The sequence below is a fragment of the Oryctolagus cuniculus genome, chromosome 4 (assembly GCF_051225735.1).
Source record: "Oryctolagus cuniculus isolate XC-2025 breed Fujian yellow rabbit chromosome 4, ASM5122573v1, whole genome shotgun sequence".
Lineage (NCBI taxonomy): Eukaryota > Metazoa > Chordata > Mammalia > Lagomorpha > Leporidae > Oryctolagus > Oryctolagus cuniculus.
Window position 1 is genome coordinate 19,397,686 of NC_142870.1, and position 17,309 is coordinate 19,414,994.

A 17,309-nucleotide genomic window follows, 5' to 3' on the forward strand; every position below is an offset into this window, starting at 1 on the left:
AATGAGTCAGTGTTTATAGGGAAAAGATAATGAAGCAGTACACTTGAGAAAGGATGTACACTTCTAACTAATTTTTCAGGCGCAGTCACGGATGCTAGTAAGCGTAATAGAACAAACAATAAAAATTGACACAGCTGTCTCTCCCATCCACAATTTTGCTTTCCAAAGTTTCAGTTACCTGTGGCCAACCTCAGTCAGAAATTATTGAGTGGAAAAATCCCAAAAATAACCCATGAGTTTTAAATTGCACACCATTCTGAGCAGTGTGGTGAAATCTTGCACCAGCCCATTTTGTCTCACCCAGGACATAAACCATCACTGGTCATCTGGCTCCGCTCCCTGTGCTACTCTCCTGTCAGTCACTGAGTTATCAGATCTTGTGATTAGATTGGCTGTCATAGTATCATAGAGCTTGTGTTCAAATTACCCTTAATTCATTTTATAATGGCTACAAGGGGCAAGAGTGGTGACATTGGCAATTAAGATATGGTAAAGAGAAGCCAGAAGTGTTTCCTTTGAGAGAAAAGATAAAATAACAATAAAATATTATAAAAGAGAGATCACATTCACATAATTTTCATTATAATATATTCTAATTATTCTACTTAGCTATTTTGTTAATTTTTTATTGTGTTCAAGCTTATAAATTAAACTTTATCCTAGATATGTATGTATAAGAAAAGACATGGCATTTGATACTACCTGCAGTTTAAGACAGATCTGGGAACATATCTCTTGCAAATAATGGGTTAATTACTGTATCTAAATGTTCCTATTGAATTAATTGTTTAGTTCATTGTTACATATTTTTAGAAGCTCGAAATCACTGAAGAATTTTAAGAGAAGCATATAAATATTAAAATAGTAAGCTAGACAATATGTCAGGCTAAATATGAATAACTTTAAAATGAGAAAATAATGGTTTTTCAGTTAATTCTATACAAATATTAGATTTCTATAGTAATTGTGGTATTGTATTCTGCTGCTACAACAAAATATCTGAGATGGGATAGTTATCATAAACGGGAATTTATTTGGTTCATAGTTCTGGAGGCTGGGTAATCCACATGCATACCATTGGCATCTGAGAAAGGCCTTCATGCTGCATCATCCCATGGTGGAAGGTAGAAAGGCAAGACAAGGTGACAGCAAGAAAGCAAGAGGAGCGAAACCCTCTCTCTCTTTCTTTCTTTCTTTCTTTCTTTCTTTCTTTCTTTCTTTCTTTCCCCTCAACAATGGTAGTTAGCATGCAAGCTGGGCTGAGTAAAGAGCTTTTCAGCTTAGAGCCAACAAAGTATGTGGCTCTGACCTGGGAATCCTTCAACTCCAGGGCAGTTCCATTTCCAGTGACCCAACTCCTGGCTGACAGAGCTACCAGGGCTCTCCATAAGCTGACTTCTGCTGAAGCCCTGGCTCTCTATATGGAAAACCAATGAGGTTGATTGGCCTGTTGTGTCTCCTTGATGGCAGATCACTGTGTAAAGCAGGCATTAACTGGCCTGTCACCTATCTTTACATTGCTTCTGCTGCCTAGCTTCCTCTTCTTCCTGGTGTTTGTTAAAGCAGACCAGAGGAAACCGGTAAGAGGATGCAAGTCAAGGGGCATGCTTAGTTTCTCTCTAATCTTTATTGGCCTAAACTAGAAATCTAAAGTCACAGGCATGTTCTGATAGTGGCTTTTCTGTGAAGCAAACAATACCGATGAGGAAAGCTATGTCCTAGCTTTAACAAACATGATGACCACCTTATCTATAAAATTTGATTTCATTAGTAAAACTTTCTCTCCCTTTGGTCTGAAAGGGAGGCTTTGCCTGTTTACCGTGTATATGGCAAAATAAATCTAGCTGTGAAGTCATTATTTAAGCTCTCATTTTGACTATGCTATTGTTACAGAAAAGTGTTATCCATCCATTTTATAAGGTCTAAAAATCAAATTGTGCATCCTGGAGAGTCCTTCAGAATAGAATTAGTTTCCTTGTAAAAAATAGAGAAATGAGGGAATAGGCCAGGCTTCCCAGATTGCTTACTAACAATAATATCAAATGAAAACTCAGCAAACAGTTTGAACTGTTGCATAACAACTTATGAAAACATTGACCAAAAGGTCCAATTCCTTCTATAAATTTCAAGGCTAGAGTACATGTATTTGACAACATAGCTTAAATATCTAACACACATGTAACTTTTTTGACCAGCAAACCCAAGTACAAACGTATACTTGCACCACCACCTTCTGGTGCTGCTTCCCAAGGTGCACCTCAGTAGTTTGCTAGAACTGGAAGTGGAGTCAGGGCTCAAAACCAGGCACTTGGATATGCTTTGTGGGCATTCCATGTGCCAAATGTTGACCACTATGCTTCTAATATTGCAAAAAATTCTACTCTTCTCTGAAGACTGGAGACATACTTATAGGAAAACAATGTTGGCTTTTTCTCCTCTTAACATGGATCCTGCTCAGTAGGTTTATTACTTTCCCATACAAATAAAATCTCAGTGGACCTACTCCCCCGTTCAGTCCTTCAGACATACCTGGAAGCCAGACTAACCAATTTAAGTTCAGTGTGGGCACCTGCCTCTGTGTGACATATACAAGACAATTATTTCAACAACAGGTGTATTTCTCTTGGGAAAGAATAAATAATGATAAAGTTGTACTTATGAGAATGGATGGCTACATTCATATGATTCAATATAATAATTTTGTCTAATTATTTAGATGTATTCATTAGTTCAATATTTTTATATAAATCCACCAATGTTTGTACAGTCTGTAGACAAATTCTTAGACATTTCAGCCAAAATCAAAATAAGGGTTAAATGTCACTGCATTATCTAATGATTTTTTAATAAAGAGATGATGTGACATAAGATACTTTACAGTGATGACCAAACAAAATGTTGAATAGAAATAAAAGTTAAAAGACCCTATGCAATAAGCCTCTCTGTACGGTGTATGTTTCCTTTTGGCTTTCAAATGCATTCTCAGCCCTTGCCTCCAACTCTATTCTGAGGCAGGGACTGCTTCAGTGTTTTTTTTTTTTTTTTTCATCCATTGTCTTCTACTTGAGTTGGCCAATGGTGAGCCCACACAGGAGATCAGAAGTAAAAAAGAATGTGAGGACAAGGCATTTTTTTTAGATATTTATGTGGATGGTGCCTCTCAAACAAGTCTTAATTCCCACAATATGCTTTCTGCAAACAGCTGTTTCTCCTAGTTCTTTGTTCATTTAGCCCTAGGGTCAGTAGAACTTCCTCATTGAAACTAGTCCTGCAATACAGCATTACCTCCTGCAGTTTTCATCCACTCTTCCCATTACCAAGTCTGAGTCTCCATCTGTATTTTGTACCAAAGACCTGACTGAGACACTTTCATTTTGTTTTTTTTTTTAAAGTCTTTATGTCAGTAATTTAATATATTAAAATAGACAAGAGTTATTTCTCATCTGCTCTAGGTTTATGTTTTATGTATCTATTGGAGTAGTCAGAACTGAGGTTCCAACTTTACCACTAACTAACTCAGAACAGTAAAGAATTCTCCAGGGTTATACTTCCCTTATGAATGAAATGAGGGTGTTGAAATGAAACTCTCTAAGATAATCTCTAGCTCTGTGATCCTATGAGAGACTAACAAATGACTATATGGCAGCTTTCAAGATTGAACAAGCCAACCAGAAGAATTCCATAGACTCTTAGAGCTTTAAAGAAACATAGGAATATTTTACTGTATATCATTCTTTCTTTTTTTGCTGAGGAATCAGACACAGAGAGATATCAGATTTGCTCAAAGTCAGTGCTAGTGAATCATGTTAGTGGCAACCTTTGGATAGACTCAAGTCATTTGATTCTATCTTCCACCCCACTTTCTATTTTCATTTTATTTAACCAACAAATAGTACTTAAGGTGTACAAAGCATTATTATAATCTCTTCAAGAAAGTCCATATTTAGTTGTATTAACAGGTGAGAAAATTGTTTCATAGGGAGATCAAGAATTTCTGGGATCAGATGGTTAATAATGACAAATACATAGAGCAGTGTGATGCTAGCATCCTTGCTTTTGTACACCGCACTTTTCCACTTCTCTACACAATTGCTGGTTCAGGTTGTTTGTTATTGCCACACACTTTCCAAACAAACTCAGAGCATTGCATATGCTGATGACTCTCTTTAAAAAACAGATATCTTTATCTGAAAGTCAGAGTTACACAGAGACAGGGAGAGACAAATAGATATATCTTCCATCCACTGGTTCACTCCCCATATGGCTGCAATGGCTTGTGCTGGATCAGACTGAAGCGAGAAACCAGGAGCTTCTTCCAGTTCTCCCATGTGGATGAGGGGGGCACCAGTACTTGGGCCATCTTCCACTGCCTTTCCCACGTCATTAACAGGGAGTTGGACCAGAAGTGGAGCAACTGGAACATGAACCAGTGTCCACATGGGATGCCAGCATCACAGGCATCAAATTTTACCTGCTATGCCACAACGCTGGCCACTAATGACTACCTTGGACATAGCTGACTCAGTGTCATTCTTTAAATTTCACTTTAAATACTAAGCCATAAGATAAAGCCTCCCTGAAAAATCAATCTGAGTGGATCTCCAACTGTAGGTCCATTATTATGAATCATTATGTCATATGTTCTACCTTTATAGAACTTATCTCAAGGTATAATTAAATATGTGTTTATTTATTTGCTTATTTTCTGTCCTCTCTCTCCACTGGACTGCAAATCCTGTGAGAGCAGGCAGGGCATAACTGTTTATTGCACAACTCTATACCCAGGACCCAGTATAGGCACTGAATAAGAAAATGTATTGAACTGACTATGTATTTTACAGAACTACAAGCTAGCAGGTGGAACATAGTGCATAAAAGTTCTAATTAGAGCAAAGTGGGCTTTACATGCAAGGTTCTTGAGTTCAAAATGATCATCACAAGAAGCTGTCTCCTAGGGCCAGTGCTGTGGTGTAGCAGGTAAAGCCCTGGCCTGCAGTGCCAGCATCCCCTAAGGGCACCAGTTCAAGTCCCAACTGCTCCACTTCCAATCCTGCTCCCTGCTGATGCTCTGGGAAAGCAGCAGAGGAAGGCCAAAGTCCTTGGGACCATGTGCCCATGTGGGAGACCCAGAAGAAGTTCCTGCCTCCTGGCTTTGAATTGGCTCAGCTTCAGCCATTGAGGCCATTTGGGGAGTGAACCAGTGGATGGAAAACATCTCTGTCTCTGTCTCTCTGTCTCTCTCTCTCTACCTCTAACTATGCCTTTCAAATAAATAAATGAATCTTAAAGAAGCTGTCTTCTTCCACTTCCACCTTCTATCCCTTGTCAATGCTGCCTTTCCTACTGGGCGTGATTCACAATGATGGTTGTTATCATCACAACCACCCCAATTCAGAGATTTTTGTAACAAAGTAGCAGCATTTTGGCTGACACATATCTAAGTAGGTACATCTTATATTTAATGCACCACAAAAGACAATCACATAAAAAAGAATTATATTTAATCAAAGGGCACAGGAGCTATCCTTTTACCCAAGATTTTGCTTTTTTTTTTAAGGAAGCTCAAAGTCAACCCAAAAACTGATCACCCATAATCACCTGAAGTATCATTGCTTTTGAAATGTTTAATGAGCTGACATGGTGGCATAGAGGGTAAAGCTTCCATGTATGATGCTAGTATCCTATATAGGTGCCAGTTTGAGACCTGACTGTTCCACTTCCAATTCAGCTCCACGCTAATGTGTCCAGGAAAGAAGCAGAATATGGCCCATTTGCTTGAGCCCCTGAATCCATGTGGAAGAACTGGATAAAGCTCCTGGCTCTTGGCTTCAGCCTGGCCAAGGCTTGGCTTATGGCAGCCATTTGGGGAGAAAATTACAGATGGGAGATCATTCTCTCTCTCTCTCTCTCTCTCTCTACCCTCCCATAACTCTGCCTTTCAAATAAATTTTTAAAATCTTTAAAAAATGAAATGTTTGAGATATTTAATTACCCTAACATATGTATTAGCAATGAATTGCTCATCTGTGCTGATCTAAGAATCAAAGGGAAGTTAGGAAAGGTTCGACCTTCATTCTTTTCCTCAAGCTTCAGAGACTAGTGGTTAAATAGCAAGAATATTGCAAGCAGTATTTTGGCCTCTCTTGCTGCAGTTTTGCTTTGACAGCTATGTTTTACCCAAGTAATAGCCACATGTCACTGCTTCCCAGGAATGGATGCAAATATCCACTGTTCAAGTCAGGATATATTTCTACCTGACAGCACCCTGCATTCTATTCAGAGTGAAGCTGCATTTTATCGTTGGTAAAGAAGCAAGTTGTAACTTGTGGATGCACAAGTTGTTGGAGTATGAATAATTGATATTGGACATAAGTCCTTTTTATGGTCTCCATTCATTAGGTGGAAATCCAATCAGGCAGCACTGTTTCCATGCCACCAGTTTGAAATATGTCTTTGGAAATAAAAACATTGACTTTTTACATGTACTGAGCATAGATTTAGGTAAGTTGGGCCCTGTAATTCTGAGATAGCATTAAAGTTAAAATATTAAAGGAAGCATTTCTACTTACATCAAGAACAAAACACAAAATTCCTAAAATGGATCAATTGATATAATGTTACCCCAAGCCCAAGCTTAAAAATAAAATAAGGCAGATAAATTTCTTTTTTAAAAAATATTTATTTATTTGAAAGACAGAACTACAGAGAGAAAGAGAAGATAGAGAGAGATCTTTCATCTGATGGTTCGTACTTTATATGGCTACAACAGCTGGGGCTAGGCCAGGCTGAAGGCAGGAGCCAAGAGCTTAAAATACATCTCCTACATGGATGCAGGGAGTCAAGTGCTTGGCCATCTTCCCAGGCACATTGACAGGGAGCTAGAGAGGATGTGAAGTAGCCAGGACTTGAATCACTGCAGGCAAAGGCTTAACCTTTTACACCACAACATCAGTCCTAAGGTTGGTTAACTTCTTCCCAGAACATCATAAAAATTGTTTACCACATTTGTTCACACATTCTTTTGAATCACTTTCATAAATTTATTTCATTTCTGTAGGAATTTATTTAACCAACAGGTTTTAATTGAGAAATTACTTGTGTCTAACACTAAAACACTGGGGCTATAGCAATGCAGAAAATGGACATGGGTGCTTGGCCAACAGATTACAACAACCTATGTGAATTGTACAAGAAAAGTCACAAGATTCAAATGGAGGAAGGGCTTTGTAGATATATCAGTCATGATGCAACCATCAAGGTCATTAAGCTTGAATCAGGGATCTAAAAATTGGGAATGGCTCATGGTATGTTTTGAGTGTGTTCCCTTAGCATTTGGTTACTGGAAGCTTTATCCTCAAGTGGAGATATTGAGAGCTGGGGAACCTTTAAAAGGAAGGGCCATTTGGGAATTCATTAGGTTATGGGGAGCTCTTGGAAGATATTAAGGCTGGTCCCATATGGAGGGAGTTAGTTCTCTTAGGAGATGATTGTTAAAAAGTGAAGCCACTCCTTGCACTTGACGCCCTCTGCACACTGCCTGTTCTCTTTTCACTTTTCTGCTATGTTGTGACACAGGCAGGGGGCCACCACCATGCTGTTTAGACCCTCAAGTCACAAGAATTCCTAGCCAAACAAACCACTTTACCTTTTATGTTCCTAACAGGAAGTATTTTCTTATAATAACAGGAACTGGACTAATACTAAAGGGTATTAACTGAGTAGACAGACAGGAAGCAGCAGGCCTGGTGCTCACACCAAACAACACGGATGAAGTAGATGGGATGTTGTATTTACTTAATGCTAACAAGACTACAAAAAGGTAAAATTCAGTTGTATATTTGCTTCATCTAAGGTAAGGCTCCTGGTTAATGTCATCTAAAGCTTACCTTGTTTAAGAAAGAGCAACGAATCCATTGTGTCTGGAGAAGAATGAGCCAAAGAGAAAGATGAAAATAAGGCCACCTAAGTGTCAAAATGCAGAGGGATAGTCAGATGGTTTTTGTTCTATAGTTTGTTAATGTGACATATCACATTGATTGATTTGCAAATGTTGAACCATCCCTGCATACCACGGATAAATCCCACTTGGTCCGGGTGAATGATCTTTCCGATGTGCAGTTGGATTTGGTTTGCCAGAATTTTGTTGAGTGTTTTTGCATCTATGTTCATCAGAGAGATAGGTCTGTAGTTTTCTTTCTCTGTTGTGTCTTTTCCGGGCTTAGGAATTAAGGTGATATTGGCTTCATAGAAAGAATTTGGTAGGATTCCCTCCCTTTCAATTGTTTTGAATAATTTGAGAAGAACTGGGGTTAGTTGTTCTCTAAATGTCTGGTAAAATTCGGCAGTGAAGCCATCTGGTCCTGGGCTCTTCTTTGTTGGTAGTGCGTTTATTAGTGATTCAATTTCTTCCATGGTTATGGGTCTGTTTAGACTTTCTATATCTTCACGGCTCAGTTTAGGAAGGTTGTATGTGTCCAGGAATCTATCCATTTCTTCCAGGTTCCCCAATTTGTTAGCATACATCTCTTTGTAGTGGTTTCTGATGATTCTTTTTATTTCTGTTGTGTCTGTTGTTACATTTCCATTACTATCTTTGATTTTACAGATTTGGGTCTTTTCTCTCCTTTTTTTGGTTAGTTGGGCCAATGGTGTGTCGATTTTGTTTATTTTTTTAAAGAACCAGCTCCTGGTTTTGTTGATCTTTTGTGTTGTTGTTTTTTTTTTTGTTTTGTTTTGTTTTTTTTTTTTTTTGGTTTCAATTCTGTTTATTTCTTCTCTTATCTTTAGTATTTCTTTCCTCCCGCTGGGTTTGGGCTTGATTTGCTGCTGTTTTTCTAAATCCTTGAGGTGCATGGAGAGTTCATTTGTTTGGTTCCTTTCCAGCTTCTTGATGTAGGCACCAATTGCTATAAACTTTCCTCTTAGCACTGCTTTTGCTGTGTCCCACAGGTTTTGATAGGTTGTGATATCATTTTCATTTGTTTCTAGAAATCTTTTGATTTCTCTTTTAATTTCTTCGATGACCCACTGTTCATTCAGGATCATATTGTCCATTCTCCATGTTTGCATATGGTGTAGAGATTCTTGGGTTGTTGATTTCGAGTTTCACTGCACTATGATCTGAGAAGCTGCATGGTATAGTTTCAATTGTTTTTAATTTGTTGAGGCTCCCTTTATGGCCTAGCATATGGTCGATCCTAGAGAACGTTCCATGTACTGGGGAGAAATATGTGAACTCTGGATGTGGGGTGGAAAGTTCTGAAAATATCTATTAGGTCTATTTGGTCAATAGCGTCAATTAGCTCTGTTGTTTCCTTGTTGAATTTCTGTCTGGTTGATCTGTCCATTGGTGAGAGTGGGGTGTTGAAGTCCCCTGTTACTATTGTATTTGAATATATATCTCCCTTTAAATCCTTTAGTAATTCTTTCAAGTAGCCAGGTGCCCTGTAATTAGGTGCGCATACATTTATAATAGTAATGTCTTCCTGTTGGATAGATCCTTTAATCATTATATAGTGCCCTTCTCTCTTTTAATGGTTTTTATGTTAAAGTCTATTTTGTCTGATATTAGGATGGCCACACCAGCACTTTTTTGATTTCTGTTAGCTTGGAGTATCTTTTTGCATCCTTTCACTTTCAGTCTGCGTGCATCTTTGTTGATAAGATATGTCTCCTGAAGGCAGCATATAGATGGATTTTCTTTCTTGATCCAATCAGCTAGTCTGTGCCTCTTGGTAATAGAATTAAGACCATTCACATTCAGTGTGACTACTGCTAAATACTGTCTTCCCAGTCATGTTTTCTGAAACGAGCTGTCTATGTATTTTGAACTTTGTTTGTAGCTTCCTCTACATTTGCTATTTTTTGTAGTGAAGTTCTTGTTTTTGTATTTCTGTGTGCAGCACGTCTTTGAGCAAGTGTTGTAGGGTTGGACTCGTGGATACAAATTCTTTCAGTTTCTGTTTGTCTTGGAAGATCTTTATTTCCCCTTCATTCATAAATGATAGCTTTGCAAGGTATAGTATTCTAGGTTGGCATTGTTTGTCTTTTAAAACTTGAAATATATCATGCCATTGTCTCCTTGCCTGTAGTGTTTGTGATGAGAAGTCTGGGGTGAGTCTGATTAACTTACCCCTGAATGTGATTTGTCGTTTCTCTCTGGCACATTTTAGGATTTGTTCTTTGTGTGTCACTGAGCTGAGTGTTGCCACAATGTGTCTCAGTGAATTTCTCTTCTGGTCTATCCTGTTTGGAGTCCTGGCTATCTGCTGAATTTGTCTGTTATTATTCAGCTGCCTTTGTTTGAAGTTTTCTGATATTATTTCATTGAAAACACCTTCCAATCCATTCTCTCTTTCCACGCCCCAGGGACTCCTATTATCCAAACTTTACACCATTTGATTGAATCTTGCAGGTCTCAGACCGTATTTTTTAATTTTTTAATTTCTTCTTCCTGCGTTTGAACTGACTGTATTATTTCTGGAAGTTTGTCTTTGAATTCTGATATTCACTCTTCTATTTCATCTGTTCAATTTCCGAGGGATTCCACGGTGTTTTTTATATGGTCAATTGAGTTTTTCATTTCCAGTATTTCATTCTGGCTTCTCTTTAGGATCTCTAATCCTTGGGCTTGTTTTTCTTTCAGCTCTCGAATCTGTTTCTCATTATTTCTAAGTAATCTGGTTATTAATTTTCTGAAATTTTTTGGCATGGTTTCAAATTCTTCTTCTTCTTCAGCCTCTGTTATGGTTGTTTTAGCCTGCTCCATTGGAAAGTTCATATGTTCTCCTATATTCTTATTGTGGGTTTTTGCTTTGTTTTTTGGCATTCTGTCGGGTTTGTTTTTTAGGTTGATTTCCCTCTGCTATAGGCTGCTGTGGGTCTGTACCAATATCCAGTGTAAGCGCTCTACCTCCTAGAGTTTGCTTATTTATTTTTTACTTATTTATTTATTTATTTATTTTGTAACTTGAGTGGGCTGGTGTCAGGGCTTTGAGGTGCCAATCTCCACCCCTTGGGGGCCAGTTTCCCTGTTCCTATGTTCCCCCTTACGTGTGTATGCCTGGTTTTCGTTTGTCAGCCACTCTCCCTCACAGTGCCTTCAGTGCAACCACCTTCGGACTCCGCCCCTGTTGCTTCCTCTTTTGGAGCTGAGGCTGGCCTCCATTAAGCCTGAATGTAAACAAACAGGATGGCTGCTCTCTGCAGCTCTGATTGTGGGGAAGATCCTGGAGTTTTTGATCCCTTGGTTCATCCCCTCTTTCCGTGGGCGCGATTCGATTTTTTTCCCTCTGGTAACTTGAGTAGGCTTGTGTGGGAGCTTTGAGCTGCCCTACCTCGCTGTGCCCACCCCCTGTGCAAGGAGTGTCGTATCACTCCACTCCACCTTTGGACTCCGCCTCCGGAGGTTAGTGGGGAGGCAGAGGCAGTTCACCTTTAAGCCCTAATGTAAACAAACAAGATGGGTGCTTCCTGCCCACTGCAGCTCTGATTTGGGGGAGGGTGGAGGCAACAAGGGAACCTGGCGTGTTTAGTCCCTCAATTCGTCCCCATGAATCGCGCACTCTTTCTACAGGAGCTACTCTGTTCTCTTTTCGATTTCCTCCCCCACTCAGTCGTGCGTGTCTCACTGTCCATCCCAGGGTGAGTTGGGGGGGAGGGGCGGCGGCAGCTGGTGCAGCGGTGCCTGGCGAGCACCCTGCCTCACCTTGGCTTCCAGCACCGGTGCATACACACTCCTGCTGGTGTTCTGCGCCTCAGGCGTCCGCGTCCTCCTCGCAGGTCCACCCCATCTCCCCACTCTCAGAAGAGTTACCGTTTCCCCGAAACTACAAATTCTCACCCTCTCCTCGAACTTTTCCTTCCAGGACCATCATTGTGCTCCCTCCCTATTCCACCATCTTCCCGCTCACACCAGTTGGTGTAATATATATCTCTTTACTGTAATACTTGTATATTGCTCTTCAGATTCCAATGTTCTCCTTCTATTTATATAACAGCATTTTATCCTCATAGGGGTGCTCAAGTGTGGAGTATAAGAGAGAAATAATGGGTTAAGGCAAATATGAAGCCTGAGATTATTTCAAATTCCACCATGGTCCCATCATGAAATATTCATTCATAATATAAGCATAATGCTTCATCTAGCACATCTCTAAGAGATATTTGTAATTTCCTAAGAAAAATTTAGAAACTGTGTCACTGTCGTGGATCTTATATGGTTTGGAGGTGTAGTTAGGTTGCTGGGTAGCAGTTGGGAACAAGCGGCAGAGAGGTGGAGCTGGAATGAAATTATAAGTACTTCAACATGGAGAGTTATGACTTCCTGAAAATATCTTTTTTTATAAACTTCAAAATATACCCTTATGTCTGGAGGATATTGGCAAAGCTGTAACCAGTCCATCTTCACTTGTCCACCAGAGATATGCTCAGAAGTAGAACTCCCCAGTAAAACATTAGTTCTCAAAAATTCATTATTGTTTTATAAATTCTTTTGGCCTTCCCTCTGAAATTTCCTATCAGCTTGATTTTTGTTCCTTAGACTGGAGAAACTGGTTCTTGTGATTATTGTTATAATTCTGGATGCTTACGATCTATAACAGACTACACACAAATACATAACTGACTTCATTCATTCTGTGGATGGTGGGTAGGGACCATCCTATGGTGGAATGATTCTAACAGAGAACATCAAGGTGATAACAGCTGGTAAGTCTTTGGTCCTTGTGAAAGTTCTTGTGGAGTATTTTATCAATTTTCTGCCAGAACTGAGATAGATCTTTTACTTCCTAAAGGTTTTGTGATTTGTGGAATATTTAATGTCATTTGTACTTATTTTGGGGCAAATATAAAGTAAACATGGAAAATATTATTTAACTGTGTTAAGTAGGCTCATTGTGCTTTTGCTACTGAATTATCTGAGTCCAGTGAGGAAGAACACACTCAGAAACTGATTTATTGTGTACAGGAGGCAACAAGGAACACCAGAAACCTGGGAGTCACCAAGTATCATTCCCTCAAGCCTCAGAAAAGCTGCTTGTGGAGGATGGCGTCTCATCTAGGCATGCGTCACCTGAACTATCCCTGAAGGACTCTGGAAACAGACTACCTGAATTTTATACTCCAGGGCAATGTGAATCACTGGGCTAAAGCCTTGGAATGCATTTGGGAGATGGGAGGGGACTGGATCAGAGCTTGGGCTGTTCTAGCCAGTTCTTCCCTATCTCAGGGTATCACATTCCTAATCCACGTTACCATCATTATTATAAACTATAATTGAGAAAAGGAGAAGAGGGTTGGTCTAAGACCATCCAGAGAACTATCCTGCATTCTGTTGCCTCCCTTCTCAAAATAAATTTAAGGTATGTCTACACTATAAAAACCAAAAATTTTCGTTGCCATGAATCTTCAGCAGTCTCTCCATTTGCAAAGATAAATGATTTGCCAGGTGTCTGATGATCACTTAAACATTTTTAATAGGAGACATATGTAGAGGTGATGGCAATATCTGGAAAATCCATCATTGCATTTATGAATATAAGTCACAGCTAATTCCAAATTTTGCCATTTACAAAGTAAAATTTACAAACCAATCAAATGTCTTCTATAAAAGTTTACCGGATTTTAATCCCTTACCCCAGTTAAACAAAGGAGGATCTCAAATCTGAAAATAGTTACAGTGTTTTTCATTATAAAACTGACATTTTCCTTGGTCAGGAATTCAAGGTGTTTTCCAGTTTTCTCTAAAAGCTATTCCTGTAAGCAACTCAAAGGAAATAAAATAAATATGGACATTTTAAAGAAAACTCCTGTCTCGACAATCAAACATAAAGTTTGATTCTGGAATATCAACATTGCCTTTTAACTCTGAACCAAAACAGGGTGAACCAAGGGTTGAATGATTGTATTGAGTAATGCCATTTGATTTCCACCTGTCTAAATTTTACATTAGATATTTTTGAATGGCACAAAGAAACACAAGCTCTTCAATACATACAAAGTAAAAATTAATTGAGCCCAATATTGAAATCACCAAACCATCCAATTTCCTAAGATGTGATCAATTCAAAATATAAAATTCTAATTTACCAGAAATAAGGGACTGGGGAGAGAAGGAAGATTATAAAGCTCAAAAATGCTTAGGAAGGATGGAGGCCACTGCTTCCAAATGGAAATCTCAACAAATGGTTACACTCTTTTTCCTCTTCAGTTCTGTGCACACAGGACTTGGCCTCATTTATCCAGCTCTGAACAATTTTTATTTTTCTAAAAAAAGTGATGATATTTTAAAAATATAGCCCAAATAAAATTCTGAAGATTTGGTTTGTTATCTGTGACAGCTGCCTTCTTTTCTGATCAATTTGCCACATACTATGGTATATCCTCCCCTGGTAGATGCCAATAATAAAATACAGTCTTAGTTGTGGTCCCCCTTTTGTGACTTAAATTTTCCAGAGATTGTTCTAAAGATGGTAGTTTATCTCTGTAGGCACATATGACTGTGTGGGTTCCGTGAACAAACTGGATTTGGAGATCAGCCAAAGTGGATTTAGATCTTGGTCCCGGTCTTTATATGCTACAAGACCTTGTTGAAGTTATATACTTTCTCTGAGCCTGAACCTTCTGGTCTGCAAATTGAAAGCTACTTAGTGTGGGAGTTTGCTTTGACTATGCTTCCAAGAGCTACCTGTGTTGGTTAATTTCAAGTCCACTTGTCTAGACTGTGGTGTGCAGCATCATGGTCAAACACTAGCCTAGGTATTTCTGTGATGGTATTTGTGGATGTGACTGGCATTTACGATCAGTTGACTTTAAGTAAAGTAGATCGGTCTTCTTTGTGGGTGAATCTCATTCAATAAGTTGAAGGCCTTAAGAGAAAGACTGATTGCTGAAGAGGAAGCGATTCTACCTCATGATTGCAACACGAAAACCCTGAGTTTCTAGCCTCTGGGTTGCATTTCAGGTTTTGCACTTGGCAATCCTCACTATCATGTAAGCCACTTCCATAAAAGTGTGTGTGTGTGTGTGTGTGTGTGTGTGTTTATTCACAAGAGGGGGGTCTTCAAAAAGTCCATGGAAAATGCATATTATAAAAACTGGATGAATTTCAAACACTTTTACACCATAATAAATTTACTTTTTAATTCCTTGTTTCCATTAAATATTTTGAACCCCCCTCATGGATACCTGTGTGTGATACACACACACACACACACACACACATACACATACACACACACCTTGGTAGTTTCCTGGAGAGCCCTGACTGGTTCACTACCTGATGTCATTTTAAGAGAATGAAAGAAGTTCTACATGGTGCTAGAATGTCAAAAGTCTCCATTAAATGAAGGTTTCTTAACCCAACCTCCCCCTACGTGTTCTAAGGAGCCCACACATAAGACTAGCTCTAAAAGAAAATTGGCTTTCCATCCTTCCTGCCTCCCTTCTCCCTTCCCTGCAACCCTGCTGTTCATGTATTTGTTCTCATTCACTTGGCAGAAAACAACTGTGCTGCACAGTGGACTAGGTCCTGGGGGTCACAGGAGAGCTGGGAACCTGCCACTGCCCTCATAGTGTTCACAGCCTAGCAGGTGACAGCTCTGGTCTATGGCAGTGACGGGCTGTAGAGGCTATGAGCAGACATGTGCCCAGCCTGAGGAGCAGGCGCAAATGAAGGAAGAGTTGGCTCTCTGGGGGGACTGAAGGGCCCCAGGAAGGCTTTACAGATGAGGTGCTCTGTGCTCTGATGGACTCCACTCCGAGGGGTGAACCAGGAAGTCAAAGCAGATTATCTACTCAGAGGTCCTCATCCTCCCCACGCCCAGAATCCTGTTGATGCCAGCAGTGTTCCACTTGCCTCCCTGAACTAGGAAATCAATGTCAGCATGGGCCCCTTTCCCTACAACTCCAGTGATCCCTCAGGCACCATGTCCTGTTGCATCTCACCCTACAAAATCTTCCGCCTGGACCCCAATCTTCTTCCCCTGGGCGAGTATTTGAGTCCTGGCAGCCACTGTTCGGGTCATCAGTCTGGCCTCTTTGCTTCCCACTCCTTCCCCACCATGCTCATTCTCCAGCACTTGTGGTGGGCACCTGAATGTCTCAGGAATCATGGAACACTCACCCCAGCCTGGATGACTCCCATCTTTGTCAGGGTGAAAACCAGATCCCTCAGACCCAGGGAGGAGCTCTGGCCCCACACACTCTGTCCTGCCTAAAGCCTCCGGGCTCCTTACTCTACATGAATGTCCTTCTGAATCTTTGCCCTTTCCATTCCCCCTCCTCATTGTTGGAATAAACCCAGAGGACGCCAGGTTCTGCAGGACAGCAGCCTCAACAGTAACAACAACAGCTGAAACCAACCCAGTGCCCAGCACAGCACTCAGTATGTCGCATAGCTCCACCCTCCAGTGCCCAAAGCCACCAATCAGGAGAGGCATCATTACACCTTGTCATAGAGGGGAAACTGAGGCAAAGAGAGACACAGTAGCTCATTAGAAGTGGCCAGTTGCTAAAAGAAAAATTCATGACACAAGTCCATGTCTCTGTCTCTACGTCCCATATACTGTTCCATTTTAATTCCTGCCTTGTCTATCTGATTCCCTTCAATTCTTGAAGAATTAGTCACCAACTCCTGGAAGCCTTCCCTGACTTTCCCAAAGCTGGTATTTATGCTTCTCCATGCCACACACACACACAGTGCACATATGTAAGATGACCTCTCTGCTCCCTGCAGGTCCCTAACCTGTGCAGTCCCCAAAAGCATCTCTTGTACCCACCTCATGTAGCACATCATACGGCTCATGAAACCCTGGAGACTGATGGAAAGACAGCAGTGCAGGTTATTCTTGGATGCAGGAGAAGATGAGACTGAGATAGCCAGTGTGGAGGCTGTGGAAGGCCATGAATAGTGACGCTATTCCCTGCTGTCAGCCTATCCCAGGACTGATCCTGAGACCAGAGGTCACAGACCATAAGTCCAGTTTTATTTGACCAACACTGTGCTTTAGATTTTCTTGAAATGCATGGCCAACAGTTAGTTATTGGTAATTTCAAACTAAAATTAGAATTCAGGTGCTCTCTCAAAAATAAAACAAGGTATCTGTACACACTGGGTTTTCTCACCACCAGCTTAGGCCACAGTCACCTTGGTAACACTCCAGACTTCCCCACCCCATGGGCCTGGCTTCTCCAGTTTTCCACAGTTCCCAGCATTCCCAATTGTTACCCATCACCAAAGAGAATCATCTGTCACCGTCTACCAAAGCATTGTTTAAATCACCTGGCCAGCCTCAGGGACTGATACCTTC

General features: G+C 40.3%; 1 protein-coding gene across 1 annotated transcript in view; it reads left to right on the forward strand.

The window, feature by feature from the left end:
- CYYR1 (cysteine and tyrosine rich 1) overlaps nt 1-14,428 on the forward strand; it is a 136,683-nt gene extending 122,255 nt beyond the window's left edge. Inside the window, exon 4 of the mRNA XM_089330614.1 lies at nt 12,968-14,428. Within this exon, the coding sequence (XP_089186740.1) occupies nt 12,968-13,149 (182 nt within the window). The 3' untranslated portion in view covers nt 13,150-14,428. The remainder of the gene's footprint in view (nt 1-12,967) is intronic.
- The last annotated feature ends 2,881 nt before the right edge of the window (nt 14,429-17,309 follow it).